The sequence below is a fragment of the Lithobates pipiens genome, unplaced genomic scaffold (assembly GCF_037356315.1).
Source record: "Lithobates pipiens isolate NorthernLeopardFrog02 unplaced genomic scaffold, aLitPip1_a1.2 Scaffold_3, whole genome shotgun sequence".
Taxonomy (NCBI): Eukaryota; Metazoa; Chordata; class Amphibia; order Anura; family Ranidae; genus Lithobates; species Lithobates pipiens.
In genome coordinates this window covers 162250545-162268326 of record NW_027507790.1, presented here as the reverse complement: position 1 = coordinate 162268326, position 17782 = coordinate 162250545, and the positions used below count along the sequence as shown (strand labels likewise).

At 44.5% G+C, this 17782-nt stretch overlaps 1 protein-coding gene across 1 annotated transcript in view; it reads right to left on the bottom strand.

Annotated features, from left to right (window-relative positions):
- The window catches only part of EDIL3 (EGF like and discoidin domains 3), a 976894-nt gene that overhangs the window by 391887 nt on the left and 567225 nt on the right, over nucleotides 1-17782 (bottom strand). The window contains exon 5 of the mRNA XM_077462438.1: nucleotides 16505-16618. Within this exon, the coding sequence (XP_077318564.1) occupies nucleotides 16505-16618 (114 nt within the window). The remainder of the gene's footprint in view (nucleotides 1-16504; nucleotides 16619-17782) is intronic.

Here is a 17782-nt window from a genome sequence, read left to right as displayed (position 1 = left end):
TAGTTACAACTTGTCCACGTTCACGGGACTGTTTCAAGTTTTGAGTCAACGTGCTGACTGCCATCATCTCTGGCTAGAGATCTGTTCAGCCTTTTAGTGTCCAGCTGCGAGTGGCTACTCTCTGGGTGGAATTAGAGACTTGCTAGACCTGCAGTTCAAGGTGCCTGAGTTCTTCACCTGTGCCCTCTGTTCCCTAAGAGACTGTGTTGTCTGGGAGTTATTCCCTCAAAATAAAACCTTTTAAAGAGGACATCTGTGTCAGTGTTCACGTCGTTTGGTATCAACCCTGGGAACCCCTAGATGTGGAAGAGCAGGCCGAGAGAAGGTAACTGGTAAGCCCAACAAGTGAAGGCCGCACAGCAAAGGTTGTGGCCGCTACATCTGTTTGGTGGCTTTTTCAAAAATGACCCACAGTGTGATGCCCTGACCCCAAAGTAAGGGTGCACTATAATAAACCACTATACTAAACCACCAACAAAATAAGGGGTCATTTTTTCTTTGACCACCAATAAAAGAGGGCACTTATCCAATGATCACCAATATGATCAGGCACTACACTTACATCCAATGTAAGCGGGCACTATTCCACTAACCACCAATTTGGGAGGTGCATTAGACATACCTCTAATATAAGGGGGCACTATTCCATCGACTACCAATTTAAGGGGGGGTCACTAGTGTGATCATCAGAAAATATCAACACTTTTCCACTGACCATCAATATGAGGGGGCACTACATTAACCAATAAAATAAGGGGGGATTTCTGCACAAACCACCAATGTAAAGGGGCACATCACCAATAACAATCAATTTAAGGGGGTACTTCTTCACTGAGAACTAAGGTAATGGGGAATTTATTCACCGTCAACGAATGAACACCAATATAAAGAAACACATTTATTGTTTGTTGTAAATCTTATATTTATTGCATGATTATTACTTAAAGCGGGAGTCCGCCGGGAGTCCGCGTTTTTTTTTTTTAAAAGCCAGCAGCTACAAATACTGCAGCTGCTGACTTTTAAAATAGTGACACTTACCTGTCCAGCGCGCCCGCGATGTCGGCACCCGAAGCCGATCTCTCGATCGTCTCTCGGGTGCTGCCGCCGCCATCTTGGGTATGGGAATCAGGAAGTGGAGCCTTTCGGCTTCATTTGCCGGTTCCCTACTGCGCATGCGCAAGTCGCGCTGCGCAATAAGGATGGACCCGCTTCCTCTGGGATCTGTGTGTTTCCCAGCAGGCAGCGGGGGACTTTCGGAAAGGGGCGTAATCTACGCCCCTTTCCGCAGAGAGCTATCCCGGAAGTGGGTGCAGATACCTGTACTGTACAGGTACCTGCACCCCCCTCCCCCTGAAAGGTGCCAATTGTGGGGCCGGAGGGGGGGAGGATTCCAATGAGCGGAAGGTCCACTTTAGGGTGGACCTCCGCTTTAAAGTTGAATTTCAGGCTACACTTAAAAATGCTCTCCCCCCTCCTAATAAGATATGTACCTATTTTCAGGCTGCCCCAGTCTGGTCAAATGATCTGCTCCAGTTGTCTAATATTTTAAATACACCATTTTCCTTATTCAGATATTATAAATTCACTGATCACACTAATGTACAGTGAGCTGTGGATATAATCATTTCTAGCAGGGGTTCCCTGAGACTTAAAATTTATTTCAAGGACTCCTCTGTGGTAAAAAGGTTGAAAGGGCTGTTATAGGCTATGAATAATATATGTTTTGAATCTAAGAAAGAAATAAAAACAGTCCAGCAAATATTGGCACTTAGCATATTTAAAGCCTGGTATTTTCTTTAAAAAGTCATATTAGTGCAGAGTAATGTTTGAAATGATCCTTCAGTATGGTTTATAATTATCACCTGCATAATTTTTATTTTAAAAGGAAACTAAAATGTTCTATTCATGTTTCTATATATATTTTTAATCTTAAAATGTATAAACCATTTATGACAGAGTGCTTTTATAATTACAAAGTGTTCTGTTCTTTCTTTATAGGAAACCCAGAATGCATGCTTTTTGGTAGCCTTTGCAGGGATATTAGGGTGTTCCCATCTCTGCTAGGAGAGAGAGAGGGAGGGGTATGTCCCTCTGACTTAGGCCAGCCATACATAGAGTAAATTTCTTTCCTGCAATCATGGGTTGCAAGAAAGAGAAATTAGCTTGATTTCCCTATCAACATATATAGTGCTGACATGGGAATCCATCTGTACCCATCATATGCAGCCACTGTGCCCCCTGCCCACCCGCCCACTCGCTGGCTGCCCGGTATTTAACCCGTAGTGGTGGTTGGTCAGGCAGCGGGTGATGGTGGCGAGCTGTGGGATGAGTAACATGGGTCAGGCGATGGCTCCTGTGTCCTCCTCGTGTCTCTTCTTCCTCTTCTGCTAGGCAGCCAATGGGATCGCCTCTGCCTTCAGCCAATCAGGTGACCAGTATTAGATCTGCACCTCCTGATTTGTGAAGAGGCGGTTCAGTGTTAGAAAATCAAATATTAAATTGCTTTTCTAACATGCCTGAGAGGACTGCGAGCACAATGCTCTGCACTCACAGTACACCTTTTGTTTAAGCCTATTAGAGCCTATGGCTCTAATCAGGCGCTTCAAAAAAAACCCGCTGCTGTAATTCAAGCGCCCGGCTTCCAAAAAGGGGCCGGACGCCTGAATAGGGGCTGGTTGAAGTAATTGGAAATAGTTCAAACAAATCTACAGCAATTGCGCATGTTAAAATGTAACCCCAGATCATGTTATCAATCAATAAAAAATCTACTATTTATGATGTTATCGCTTGATAATATATCGATAATTGGTTGATTTGCATGCACGTTCAACAGATCTTTAGAAATCCGAATCTTATAAACAGAATTGCTCTTTATTGAAAAATATGTAGAAAATATTACAGCAGGTACAGAGTCATGTTAATTGGATACAGTAACAAAACATCTCAGTGAGTAATATAGAATGATGCATTGCCCAATAAGAAGGAACCACAGAAGGAATGATCACTATCACAAAACAGAATAACAGCAAAATCATCCCCTAAGAATAAGATTATGTACTATCCACCCATGGCTGCCATATTTTTTTCATATTTCCGAGGGCAGTTTCTATTGATATGTCAGTTTGTACATTGGCAACACTCCGTTAATGGTCAATTTCCAGGAGGGTAATGTAGGAGGAGAGGGGGAAGCCCACTTAAACACTTAAGGGCCGAGCCTCTTTCTGAGATTTGGTGTTTACAAGTTAAAAACTTTCGTTTTTTTGCTAGAAAATTACTTCTGCCGCGTACACACGATCAGACTGTCCGGCGGACTTAGCCTGGCGGACAAACCGCTGGACTTTGAAATGAACGGACCTGCCCACACACGGAGGAAAGTCTGTTAATTTTTAACGCGGCTCCAGGTAGCCGGGACTAATGAAGGAAGTCAATGTTGCGGCCTTCGGCAGCGAGATTGACATATTGCTGGCCCCGTCAACTGGTATGGACTTAAAGGGGAAGCCCTACGCCAAAAAAACGGCGTGGGGGTCCCCCCCAAGGTCCATATAAGACCCTTATCCGAGCACGCAGCCCGGCCGGCCAGGAACGGGGGTGGGGACAAGCGAGCGCCCCCCCCCCCCCCCCTCCTGAGCTGTACCAGGCCACATGCCCTCAACATGTCCCGGTTACCTGAAGCTGCGTTCAAAATTAACGGTCTTTCCTCCATGTGCGGGAAAGTCCATTCATTTCAAAAGTCCGGCAGACTAGTACACACACGGCTGGATTGTGCGCTGGACTCGCAGTCCGGCGGACAATTTTTGAGTCAAAACTACTTTCTAAGTCCGCCGGACTTTTGGAGAAAAAAAAAAAGTCCGTCTGAGACCACACAAGGGGGGGGATTGTCCGGCGGATTCTAGTCCGCCGGACCAAGTCTGCCGGATAGTCTGAACATGTGTACTCGGCATTAGAATCCCCAAACATTATATATACACCCTAGAGAATAAAATGGCAGTTGTTGTCAGTGCGCATGCGCGGGACTTCCGGAACGACGCACTAGCCGGGAGCTCCGCACCGCTCCGGTCTTTCGCGGCACCTCACGAGCGCTATTGTACGCAGCCAACTCTGGGGAGACCTCCCCCGTACAGCGGAACACCCCGGGCACCTACACCTATGCCGGGAAAGGTCTCCAAGAAGGACGTTAGCCGTCAGCTGGACTTTGGCCCGAAGGCCCCACAGCCTCCCAAGATGGCGGCCGCCATTCCCACATGCGGTGAGAACGTGACACTGACTAGCACAGCTACCTATGCTACGATCGCAGCTTTGCCTGTGATCCACCAACAGAACCCCTTACCCTCTCCAGCCTCCACAGAATCACTCCTGGGCAGACTGCAAACAGAGAATCCATTCTCCCCGCTGGCTGGCACACCTAACAGTGCTGTGGACTCCCTGCTAACCTCCCCCATCCTACCTGATCATCCCCCTGACATGACCCAGCTATTGAACAGCTTCTCTGATATGCTAGCTGTCGGTCTTGCCCAAAACGCTGCACAAATCACCTCTGCCATTAAAGCTGACATCCAGAGCCTGGGAGCCAGAATGGATGCCATTGAACAAACCGTTGATAATGCAGCTGCTCGCACAGACCAGAACACGGCCTGTATTCAGACCCTACAAGATCAGCTTGACACAGCCCTCTCTAAAATTGACGATTTAGAGAATAGAAGTAGACGTTATAACTTTCGCATCAGAGGCATTCCAGAATCGCAAACAGATACTCAGGCGATTGTCCGAGCCCTAATTAAGGATCTCATCCCTGACATCTCTGACAGCAGACTTGAGCTTGACAGAGCCCACCGTGTTTTACAGCCCCCCCGCCAGGATGGCCTTCCTCGGGACATTGTGGTCAAGCCGCACTATTATAGTGTTAAAGAGGAAATAATGAAAAGCTCCAGAAACAGGGGAGACATCTCCCTCAACGGCGCAAAAATTCAAATCTTTGCGGACATATCACCTACTACTATCCAGAAACGAAGAGCCCTCAAACCCCTACTGGATATTCTCTCGCAGAAGATGATCAAATATAGATGGGCCTTCCCTTTCCGTCTGCAGTTTACCTTCAAGGAGAAATCGTATAACATCACGAATTTCCAGAATGGCGAACGTTTACTTCTACACTTGGGGCTCATCTCTCAGGAACTTTCTCCCCAACACATGGAGACCCGTCCGAGTTCCTTCAAGAGGCCATCGCCGACCAGCCCTCTGACCCCCCTCTGGGTTAAACAGCAACCGAAGAGACAGAGGGACGCCGTCCCACCAAGATGAACTCCCGCCCTTCCCGACCCTTTGGGGTCTGACCCTTTCTCTCCACCCTCGCCAGATCCTCTCTGGGCGCAGGATTCCCCAACTCAACCACTGAGTCCACCCGGGACATTTTTCCAGTAACCCTTTATTCCCTGTTTTCTACTCCCCTCTCCCCCCCCCCCCTTCCCCCTTTTTTTTTTTTTGATTTATCAGGGACATGCATGCACGGCCAAGAACCGTGTGTTTTTCAACGTGTCACGTTCTGAATCCTGGGGGCCTCCCCCTAGGGACTCTTTTGTTTTCAAATACTTTTTGCTGTTTTGGTTAACCATTTTTTGAAGTTAATGTTATGTTGTTATTTAAAAGGTGCAGACCGCTGCTCGACCGGAGCGGGTATGCCTGCCACTCCACCTGTTGTAGCCCTGGGGATTTATTTTCCCATGGTGGCACCAGGAATGCAACCTTCTAATAGGTTGCCCTTCTACCGATCCCTACAATCCAAAGGGATCCGGAGCAGGCTCCACCCTGCCTTTCCCTTCCATGGGGAACCCAGGTCTCCTTTCTTCCTGGTCCTTCCCCCCTTCTCCTCACTCTTTTCTTTCCCTTTCTGGTTTCCCTTTCTTCTCTCTACTCATTTGTCTTCTCCCCCACAGATGCCTTCAAGGAGAGCTGGACGTTTTGAACCTCCCCGGTTTACGAGAACTGAACTTGCCCTCAACCTTGAGACCAGGACCCGCTCGGGACAGGTAACCAAAGCCAGCACATGCTCGCACCTTACACCTCATGTCTATGGCTGATGATATACCCCATACACAATCCCTTAAAGTAGCATCCCACAACACCCAAGGTCTAAACTCCCCCATCAAAAGACGCAAGGCCCTACATAGCTACCATTCTAAGAACTTTGACATTGTTCTTCTACAGGAAACACACTTCCCGAAAAGTTTTAATCCCTCCTTCCTCCACCGTAATTATCCCACCTTTTACCTCGCCAACGCTGACGATAAGAAAAGAGGGGTTGCTATCCTCATTTCTAAACGCACATCCTTTACCCTATCTCATACGATTAGGGACACAGAAGGACGTTACATTCTTGTCAAGGGACTTGTTAATGGGTCTCTTTTCTCCCTCATTTCTTATTACGCCCCTAATAAAGGCCAAACTAGGTTCTTTTCTTCGATGCTGACCTCCCTTTCCCCTCACCTGGAGGGTAAGGTGATTATGGGTGGCGACTCTAATGTCGCCTTCGATCACGTGCTAGACAAGTCCTCCTCGAAGAGGTCTCTCTTGAAGAGGCCTCCCAAGCAGAGTCTTCGCATTGCGAGGCTCTTTCACGCTTTGGGCATGATAGACTCCTGGAGGGAGCTGAATCCCTCAGCCCAAGATTATACGCACTTTTCTGCGCCCCATAGTACCTACGCCCGCATAGACCACATTTTCATTCACTCCACTGATATTCCTCTAACCTCCCATGCCGCCATAGCTGATGTCCCTTGGTCTGATCACGCAATAGTCTCCTTGAAGATTTCCGGGTGCCTGATTCGATCAACTCCTCCGCAATGGCGGCTGAAAGAGTCCTTGCTTTCTCACCCGGCACATCGCACTAGCCTTGAAATTGACCTAAAAGAATATTTCCGTACGAATGACACTGAGGACATTTCCCCCAGTGTTTTGTGGGGGGCACATAAGGCAGTTATGAGGGGTAAGCTCATTCAGCTCTCCTCCCGCCTTAAACGGGAAAAACAAGTAGACATTGTCAACTTGGAGAAAAACTTCCAGATCCTATGTAAAGAGCACAAAAAACACCCCTCTGCTTCCTCCCTTGCTCGCCTCGATGCTGCCAAGATCGCTCTTAACACCGCCCTCACATCCAGCGCCGAGAACCATACCCGATGGGTGAGCGGCAGATTTTATCTTAATTCAGATAAATTCGGACCACTCCTCGCAGCGAAACTCTCCCCCAAATTTAGAGCTCAGGCCCTCCCAAAAATCAAATCACCATCTGGTGCTCTTACACAAAACCCCAAACATATCCTGAAGGCCTTCCACGAATTCTATGCTAAGCTTTACTCTAGCCCGAACCATATTAGCTCTCAGTCCACCGAAAACTACCTAGATAGCGTCCCTCTCCCAAAGATATCGGATTCTCATCGTTCAATCATGGAGGCCCCCATATCGGAAACAGAAGTTAGAGCAGTCATTAAAGACCTTAGGAAGGGGTCTGCCCCGGGCCCTGATGGATTTTCAACACATTATTATAAGACCTTTTCCGACATATTATCTCCTTATCTGGCCCGATTTTTTAACTCATTGTCCCAAGCTTCACCCCTAGACCACGCAACAAATTTGGCATATATTTCGGTTATCCCTAAACCGGGGAAAGACCAGAGTCTAGTTAGTAACTATAGGCCCATCTCCTTAATCAATAACGATCTGAAAATAATGACCAAAATTCTCTCCAACCGTCTGGGATCTTTCATTAGCAACTATATCCATAAGGACCAAGTGGGATTTATTCCCGGAAGACAGGGACCGGACCAGATAAGGAGAGCGGTGGATATTATTTCCCTTCTCAACTCAGGGTGGGATGGAGGGCCTCCTCAGGAGGGCTTCCTTCTTTCTATAGACTTGCAGAAAGCGTTCGACACTATCACATGGCCTTACTTATTTGGCGTTCTACGAAAATGGGGTTTTGGTCCCCACTTCACTCACCTCCTGGGGGCTCTCTACTCTCACCCTCGGGCACAGGTTAGACTCCAGGGCCACCTCTCAGACCCCTTCCTAATCAGTAAAGGAACCAGACAGGGATGCCCACTCTCCCCCCTTCTCTTCGCCATTGGTATTGAAACGTTAGCTATATCCATCAGGAATCATCCGGACATTCAGGGAGTACGTTGTGGCGATACGATTCACAAATGCGCTCTGTTCGCAGACGACGTCCTCCTTTTTATTACCTCCCCCACAGTCTCGACCCCTCATGTCCTTCAACTCCTCCAAGAATTCGGACAAGCTTCAGGACTCCAAGTTAATATGGCCAAGTCAACAGCCCTCAATGTTTCCTTAACCCCTGAAGTAGTGAATAGGTTAAAAGAACACTTCCCTTTCGCCTGGAGCTCTCCCTCTATCCCATACCTAGGGATTCAACTTACATCTAACTTTGGCCAGTTGTTTCACCAGAATTACCCACCCATGATCAAAAAACTTAAAAATGATCTTGAACAATGGTCCCTTCATAAGATATCCTGGATAGGGAAAATTAACGCTGTAAAAATGACCCTTCTTCCTAGGTTACTATACCTCTTTCGCTCTCTACCCATTCCGGTACCTAAGTCTCTTATACAGAACCTTCAATCGGCAATTAATAAATTTACCTGGGGCAAATCCAACCACAGACTCCCCAAGAAAACATTATTTAGACCCAGAAGAAAAGGCGGTCTAGGTCTGCCCAATCTTTGGTGGTATTACCAAGCAGCTCAACTCTGCCAGATATCTAATGTTTACTCAAGCGGTCCTAAACCCGAATGGATAGAGATGGAAAGACAGGCTATCCCTAAATTTACTATCGATTACCTCTTATGGCGCCCTCCAAAATCTAGACCCCCAGTCATGTCTCCTACCCTCTCTCACTCCCTTGCTCTTTGTGATAAGATTTACAAGTCCACTACGCTTACCTCCAGGTGGCAACCTCTCGCACATATCTTCAATAACCCCTCATTTCAGCCGGGGCTGAATATCAAAGCATTCCAATGGTGGATAGACAAAGGTCTTTATAGAATAGGACATTATCTTAATCCGGCAGGACCACTTAAGTTGAAACAATGCATCTCTAAGTTGGAGATGCCTCCTACAGAAAGGTTCCGGTTCCAACAATTATCCCACTTTCTGCATAAACTAACTTCCCAATACCCCCTTCCCCTCACAGTTTCGCCTTACGAACTCTGGTGTTCTTCAGCCATAGACATGAGGGGAGGGATTTCGCTGATCTATTCGGCATTTGCCGAACCAACGGATAAAGCGCAGTACATGCTGAGCTGGGAACGCGACCTAGGAATCGAGTGGGACCTGGACTCCTGGCACACCCATTTCAATACTGCATTTAAGGGAATCCTCAACACATCTCTGGTGGAGGCGGACGTCAAAGTCCTTACCCGTTGGTACCTTGTACCCACACGCCTTGCTAAGTTCTACCCTCAATCCTCCCCCTTATGTTTCAGAGGGTGTGGGCACCTGGGATCGCTCATTCACATTTTGTGGGAGTGTCCCAGGATTAGAAACTTTTGGAATAAGACGTTTGCACTGATCCGCAAGGTCACCGGCCAAGCAGCTCCCCAATCCCCAACATTCGCCCTCTTAAATGAAGGAATCCCCCACATCTCCAAACATACTCAATCTTTGATTCACTTCATCCTATTGGGTGCTAAATTGACTATAACCAGGTCCTGGAAATCCCCTAGGGTTTCCTTCCCGAATCTGAAACAAAAAATTACCTGGATTATGTTTCAAGAAAAAATTTCCTACACTATTCTGGACAAAACGAGTAAATTTAAAAGGGTTTGGGAGCCCTGGGCTAGTCACATTGGGATCCTTATTTAGTTTTTGGTCTCGGTGTTTTGTTCTAGTGATTGCTCTATATTTTGAGCTACTCTCCCTTCTGTTCGCCTCCGGCTCTCCTTGACCCAGGCTCTTTCAGTTTAACGTGGTTCCCTCCCCCTCTTCCCCTCTCCTTTTCTCTCTCTTTCTTTCTCCTTCTTGTCCCTCCCCTCCCCCTCCCCCTGGTCAGGCCAGGCTGAGGGGGGGTGGGGGACGCTTTCCTGAACATGCTCTGGCTTAACAATTATATTTAGGCATGTATTTATAACAATATCCTTTGTTTGCTTGGCTCTCCCAGGGGCCTGACATCATGTCCAGCTGGGAGCTATGCCTTTGAACAGGACCCCCTTGGGGACTCCCCCAGGTTCTTCCTATTAGTCTTTTTGTTAGTCATGTTTTCAGTTTACACTAAACGGGGTATGATGTGACCTGACATTAGCTTATCCTCGGTCCCAGGTGAGCCATGGGGCTCCGACACAGTGAGATCCCTGTCGGGGTGTCGGGGCACCAGGCCGCCGGGAGAGGGGGTTCATTTATGCTTATTATTTTTTTAATTTGTCTTTTCTTTTGTGCACGCCTAGTACTCCTAGTTCCTTTTCCCTGTCACATCTCTACCATGGTTTTCTTCAGGAGTTTATTTTTCACTTTAGTTGGGCAGGTTAAACTATACTCCTGACCCGCCCCGGTACTAGGTTCTCCCTGCTGTTACCCCTTTAGTTTTATACCTGATGACGGAGTAAGAAACTTACTCCATATTGTTCATGTGTACAACATGTTTTGTTATCTATTCTTTTTTTTATGGCTTTCCCCTGTGTGGGAGCTTCAACTCTGTTATGCCAACTATTTTTCAATAAAACTCTTTTAAACTCAAAAAAAAAAAAAAAAAAAAAAAAAAAAAAAAATGGCAGTTGTTGCAATACTTTCTGTTACACCGCATTTACGCAGCAGTCTTTTTTTGGAAAAAATACACTTTTGTGAATTAAAAGATAATGAAAGATAATGTTATGCCGAGTAAATTGATACCCAAATGTTGCGCTTTAAAATTGCGCCCACTTGTGGAATGGTGACAAACTTTTACCCTTAAAAATCTCCATAAGCGATGTTTAAAAAAGTCTACAGGTTACATCTTTTTAGCTACAGGGGAGGTCTAGGGCTAGAATTATTGCTCTCACTCTAACGATCACAGTGATACCTCACTTGTGTGGTTTGAACACCATTTTCATATGTGGGTGCCGCTCTTCTTCTTTTTTTTTTCTTATTTATTTTACCTTTTTATTTATTTATTTTTTTTAAATGGTGTTACTTTTATTCCTATTACAATGTAATAGAAAAAAGCATGACAAAACCTCTTGAATTTGAGATCTGGGGTCAAAAAGACAACGACAAAAAATGTAAAAAATGAAATGTAAAAATAAAACTTTAAGAGTTATCAATGGAAGTGACATTTTGATGTTGCTTCCGCCCTGCAATAGTATGGAGACGGGTGGCAACCATCTTCCCCTCACTCGTCCCCATACCTAACAGGATACAGGACCCGATCGATTTTGCCGCTGCCAGCGGCTCCGGTAAGAGCCCTCTCCCGCCGCCAATAAAAGTGATCTTCTGGCAAATCCGCTGCAGAGACCACTTTTATCTGAAAGAGGACCACCGACTGAAGGAGAGGATACCTGTGTTATAGTAACTAGCTGCTGCCATAACATGGATATCCCTCTTCAAAATACTGATGTTTAACGACGAAGGGTGGTCCATAAGTGGTTAAAGAGTATTTCCTCTTTAGCATATTACAACAGGCATGAAATCAGAAGCTTAGTATATCTAGGTGTTTGCTCATCAGTGGTGTACCCCAAGGTTCAGTGTTGGGACCCTTACTTTTTACTATCTTTATAACTGATATTGGGTCTGGGATTAAAAGTACCATTTCATTCTTTGCAGGTGACACCAAGCTATGCAGTGGAATAACGTCCTTACAGGATGTCTCCAACTTACAAGCCGACCTCAATACACTGTCTAATTGGGCAAATGAGGCTTAATGTAAAGTTATGCATTTGGGGGCTAAGAATATGCATGCATCATACATACCAGGGAGAGTACAACTGGGGGAATCCAAAGTTCAGAAGGATCTGGAGGTTTTGGTAGATCACAAGCTCAATAATAGCATGCAATGCCAAGCTGCAGTTTCCAAAGTGAGAAAAATCCTTTCTTATATTAAGACGGCTTTCACACTGAGCCTCCCTGGGTGTTGGCGGTAAAGCGGTGCTATTTTTAGCGCTGCTTTACCATCATTTTAGCAGTAAAGGTGGTTTTAACCCTTGCAGCCGAAAAGAGGTTAAATCCGCCCGCAAAACGCTGCTGGTATCAGTGCTGCCCCATTGATTTTGGTCTTAGAGAGGTATGGACACCAGAGAGAGAGATCTCATGTTACCCCTGTACAAATCATTAAGACCTCGACTGGAATATTCAGTTCAGTTTTGGGCACGAGTTCTCAAAAAGGATATTGAAGAACTGGAGGAGCTCAGCTATGAGGAAAGATTATAGGAACTGAATTTATTCTCTCTTGAGAAGAGGAGTTTAAGGGGGGATATGATCAACATGTACAAATACACAAGTGGTCTACTGTATATAGTGAACTTAGTGTTAAGTTATTCACTTTAAGGTCATCACAGAGGACAAGGGGGCACTCTTTATGTCTAGAGGAAAAGAGATTTCATCTCCAAATACAGAAAGGTTTCTTCACAGTAAGTGGAATAGACTCCTTTCAGAGGTGGTTCTTTCCTTAACCCCCCTAGCGGTAATCCCAAGTCTGGCTCGGGTTGGGATTTTACTGACAGGAGCGGTAACCGCTAGCCAGACTCGAGATTGCATCGCTGGATGCAGGGGAGGACACAGGGAGAGTTACTTACCTTGTCCCCTGGATCCAGCATTGTCCCCTGCACTATGTGATTGAGCTGTCCTCCGCTCGATTCACAGTGCCAAATGCCACCGAGCTCCGTTCCCTGCGATGTTACGGCGCACGGTAGCGGAGAACGGCGGCAAATTCAAAAGAGTAATAACACACAAAACACACACAGTACTGTAATCTTACAGATTACAGTACAGTATTAAAAAATACACACCCCCTTTGTCCCTAGTGGTCTGTGCAGTGCCCTGCATGCACTTTTATATTATAAATACTGTTTTTTCTGCCTGAAATTTGGAGATTGTCCATAGCAACCAAAAAGTGTCCCTTTTTCAGTGTTTTAGGATTTGATTACATTATTGAATAATTTTTGTTATGTCTGCTAGACTCTGGTTTGAACAGATTTAAGAGAGTTATTCCTAAGAATTACAGGACTACAATATAAGACGTCCATGCAAAATAATTGTACCGCTTTCAGCACCTAAATCCAGGCTGAATCATACCGCCAGGGAGGTTAATGTACATAATAAACCTGGATACTAACATTTATAGTTAATGTTGATCCATGGAATATCCAATTGCCTCTTGGGGAATCAGGAAGGAATTTTTTCCCCCTGCTATAGCAAATTTGATCATGCTTTGTTGGGCTTTTTCGCCTTTCTCTGGATCAACTGTGGGTGAAGGATTGTGTATATGGGATTGTATGTTTGTTTTTTTTGTTTTTGTTGAACTAGATGGACTTGAGGGCCATGAACCCCTGTGGACACTGCGGCATTTGAAAATTTGTTGACTGCACTAGTCTTTAGGGACTCAGACTCTGTGAATGAGTATGCGATCAAATCTTTTATCTTAAGGAAGAGACCCCAGTAGCCCAACATTTTCTCCAATTCCACCAGGGCAGTACATCAGGTACATCAGGTATTAGAGTCAAGGGCTTTTTCCAATAAATGTATCTGATCGTAGGGGGGATTTTGATACTGTACTCATGACACATGAAAAACAATGAATATTTAGGCTCCAGACTCTCTAGCCCAAGGGCCTCAATGTGGAGTTGAGTTTGAAAGTGTTTTTGCAGGCATAGATCTTGGTACTGGTTCATATGGCCAATATGATGGGTCAGATTCTTCTCAGTATGTTTAACAATACATATTTGCTTATTTATGCTAATACAGACTATTCTATTCTATCTTACAACCTATTCTATCTTACAGTTATGGGTGTGGCTCTTTATTCCTGGTCGAGTTATGCTGTGATGATTACTATTTATTTTTTGTTTGCTTATGTCAGACACTCTTTGAATATATAGCCTGATGCACTTTGGTGTATCTGTGCTACTTTGTTATTTTGACTAATTAGTGTACCTTACCTGCTTGATTGCTATTGCATGATCCAACTGTAGTTTTAGTTGTTTACCACAAGATGGTGATGCACAATTGTGTGTGCAAGTCAAAATGTGATTGGCTAGTTTGCCTTATTTAAGTAGACTGTAAAGATAGGCACATTGTCCAGATGAGGTGCTTGGTTTAAAGCACAAAATGCGTCGTCCTTACGACGCCATAGACACTGGCAAACCCCCCCCTCCTGATTTGTATCCAACAAAACAAAGGTGAAATATATGGTTATCTTTGTCCACTCAGACCTTTCCTTCACGCTGGCAAATATTTGGGAAGTTTGCGGTGACTGATCACCTGAGCTGCGGAGTCTGCAGATAGGAAACACCCATTTTTTCACATCTGGTCGCCTGGAGCTGGAATTTTTGACATACGCCCTGACTGACCTCCCTTTAAACAGGGGGTCCCTGATGATCTGGTAAGCCCCCATCTTATTAGTGGTGATTAAAGGTGATGGGTCCCACGTGGTCAAGTATATTATTTTTATTCAATTAAGTCACACTATCTGTTGGACATTTATTTATGATTTATGGACTCACATATGAATGAATTTTTACAATTACCTGTTAATACTGATTTTGTTTGAATGCCACTATATTTTGGTTTTGGATTGTCACCATTTTTGCACGTTTCACTTGTGCAATTATTTGATGATTATTTATTGAACACTTTATTTATTTTTTTCTTTGCATTTCTGTGCCCAGTATCTGGGTTATGGTGTTCAACTGCTGTTAGTTGTTTAAATTTAACTGAGCGCGGATATTTATCTACTTACACCCCCTCCTGATACCCCTGAGCAACTTCACCAGTGATTGCTGAAGGACTTTTTGTACGGCTATTTCACCATTCAGTGCTGTGGGTATGGACGGGGTAACATGAGTTCACACGCTGATGGACACACATAGTTTATTTTGTTTACAGCCTGTCTCTGTTCCATGGATTTTATTACAATATATGCCTGAATGTGGCCAACAGTGACAGCGGAGCTCATTTGGACTGGTATGATATCTTCATTATTACTCCTGTGTCATTGCAACAGACTTTTGGTTGATACAGACAATCTTTGATACAAAACAGACTGGGGTATGGACAGTTCACTGTGATATTGCCCTGCACCGTTTGATTTCAGCTGTGTGTGCTTGGAAGGGCTCTGCTTTACATATGCAACCAGCAGGATTCTCTGGGTCTTATGAATAGACTCCTTTCATGACTATTAAGATCGTTATAACTTTTCACGTAACATCTCCACCCTAGGAATACAGAGGGCTACCCGAGAGTCCCTTATTAGGACTGTTTTCTTTCAGCCATAACTTCTGACTTTTATATCCAGAGACATTTTCACTCCCTTTTTTCATGCTCACAGCTTTATCAACTATATGATGGGCTTGGCTTAGGATGGTGGGGGTGCCTTCTCTCAGCATTTGTATTTGCAGTCTGTGTGTTTTTATATATAGATTTTTGATATTATGCAGGTATAGGTCCCATCTGTGAAGCCGTGTGTGACACAAGTGGGACTTTGTTTGAGATGTGTATATTATTTGTCAATAAAATTTACCATATTATTTGATATTGCGTGGTTGTGTCCCCGACTGTGAGCACTCCTGAGACCATCTGTGTCTCTACTCTTTCTCCTTTTTTTTTGGCATAGATGGACTTGCGTCTTTTTTTCAACCTGACTAACTATATAACTATGTATTAAATATTTGAGAAAATATATCAAATACATTCCCTTCTATAATTTTAATACATTGTAAATATTATAATTGTGTGAAAATACTTTTTATATACAATTTATTTCTACTTTGGATTATACTGTCCTTTTTTAAATGTGAAAAATAGGAATAAAACCTCTTTTGTGTCTAGCTGTGAAGATTTACATTCAATTAACAATACAGCTGTCCCAAACAAAAAAAAAAAAAAAAAAACCCATCACAATAGATAAATCTAAGATTACAATAGAACGCTAAAGTAGATTAACAAAAAAGCATTTGCTTTAGCATAGTAATAGGGAAATAGATGTGAGATGCTGGTCCCTATCATGGAAACAAGCTCTGATTTCCAGAGGAGATAGGAGCCTTCTGTTATGTTTGATATGCAGAACAGTTTGAGAGTAATTTAAGCAGGCACCAGACTAGCGTGATTGATATCTCTTCTATTCTTTGGAAGCAACAGGCTTTATACAAAGTAAATCACATTCACAGCCTGCTCATGTATTGAAAGAAGAATTTGTACAAAAGATGACCCCTACATCTGAGCAAATGTGTAGATGTTTTTGATACACTTGTCTACTCTCACTGAAAGCACACAGGTATAATTATATCAAACACATGATCAAGAAAGCGCTGCTTACTGTATTGGCAGTTCCTTCCCATGTATTCACCGGGGCATTCACATGAGTAGTTGGCTACCAGATCCGTACAAATTCCGCCATTCCGACAGGGTTCCCTTTCACATTCATTGACATCTGTAGAAACATTTAGACATGATTAAAGCTTGTATGAAAACTAAATAAGGAATGTGCACAAGACAAATTCATAAATAAACAGCACATGCTGCAGATTATGTTGGAATGATTCCTGTGTATTAAAATGTTGCAAGGTAAGATAATCAAATGTGTAATTAGAAGATCCGGGACCCTGGTGCCAAATTTGTAAGTAAGTCAAGCAAATAAAAGCACCTATTCTATGTGCCCACACTTCCACAACATTTCTAAATAATATTTGCACTGTCCACGACAATTCTACCTTGCAGCAACCTTTTCCGCATTCCACTATGCACACACACGCTAAGCTCAATGTAGACTGGACATTATTCTCTTTAGATGTGGCCAGCCCCTGTATGGAGCAGAAGGGGATAACATACGTTTTAACCACTGCTCAGGTATAACATGCAAGCATAAAAAGAGAAGGGACAAGCGCCTCTAAGTGTAGTATCTTTAATGCAACAATAAAAGCAGGAAGATTATACACTCTCACATGTTGTGCATTGCTTACAGGCATAAAAAAAATAGGTGGATGTCTGTGAGGGTGCACGTCAGCCTGGATGCCATCCACAATCTCGGCAAGCTGTACACTGAACAGGGGGGCCGGTGGAAAGGCCGGAGACAGTAGGGAAGCCGGAAACTGTATAAGGCCCTGTGTAGATCGGGCACCAGGCTGTGGAGCACACCGTGGAAGGCAGCACCACAGATGACAGTCCTGGATTTGAAATTGCGCAATGCATTTCAGAGCATGCTCAGAACATCCAGGGGTGTGTTGCCGCCCTCCTTTCTCAAGCTTGTGCTTGAGAAAGGAGTGTGGCACCCATAGGCGTGTGCAGGGGGTGTGCCAGGTGTGCCTGGGCACAACCAAATTACTATGCGCCCCCTTGTTGCCCCTTCTCCCCACAGTGCTTCTGGTTTCCCTCCTCTCTTCTCCCACCGGCTGCTGCATGGGATTTTTCAGGATGGAGAGTGGGGAAGAGGCTAGTAAATATGCAATTTACCGACCCCTTCCTTTTCCAAAAAAACACACTCACTCACTGTCCATTCATTCACTGTGTTTACTATGCTTCAGTTTGTGAATAAACAGGAAGCCACTCGTCACAAAGCACTTCCCATTCATTCACTATCTTGTGCAGCTGAGGCTGC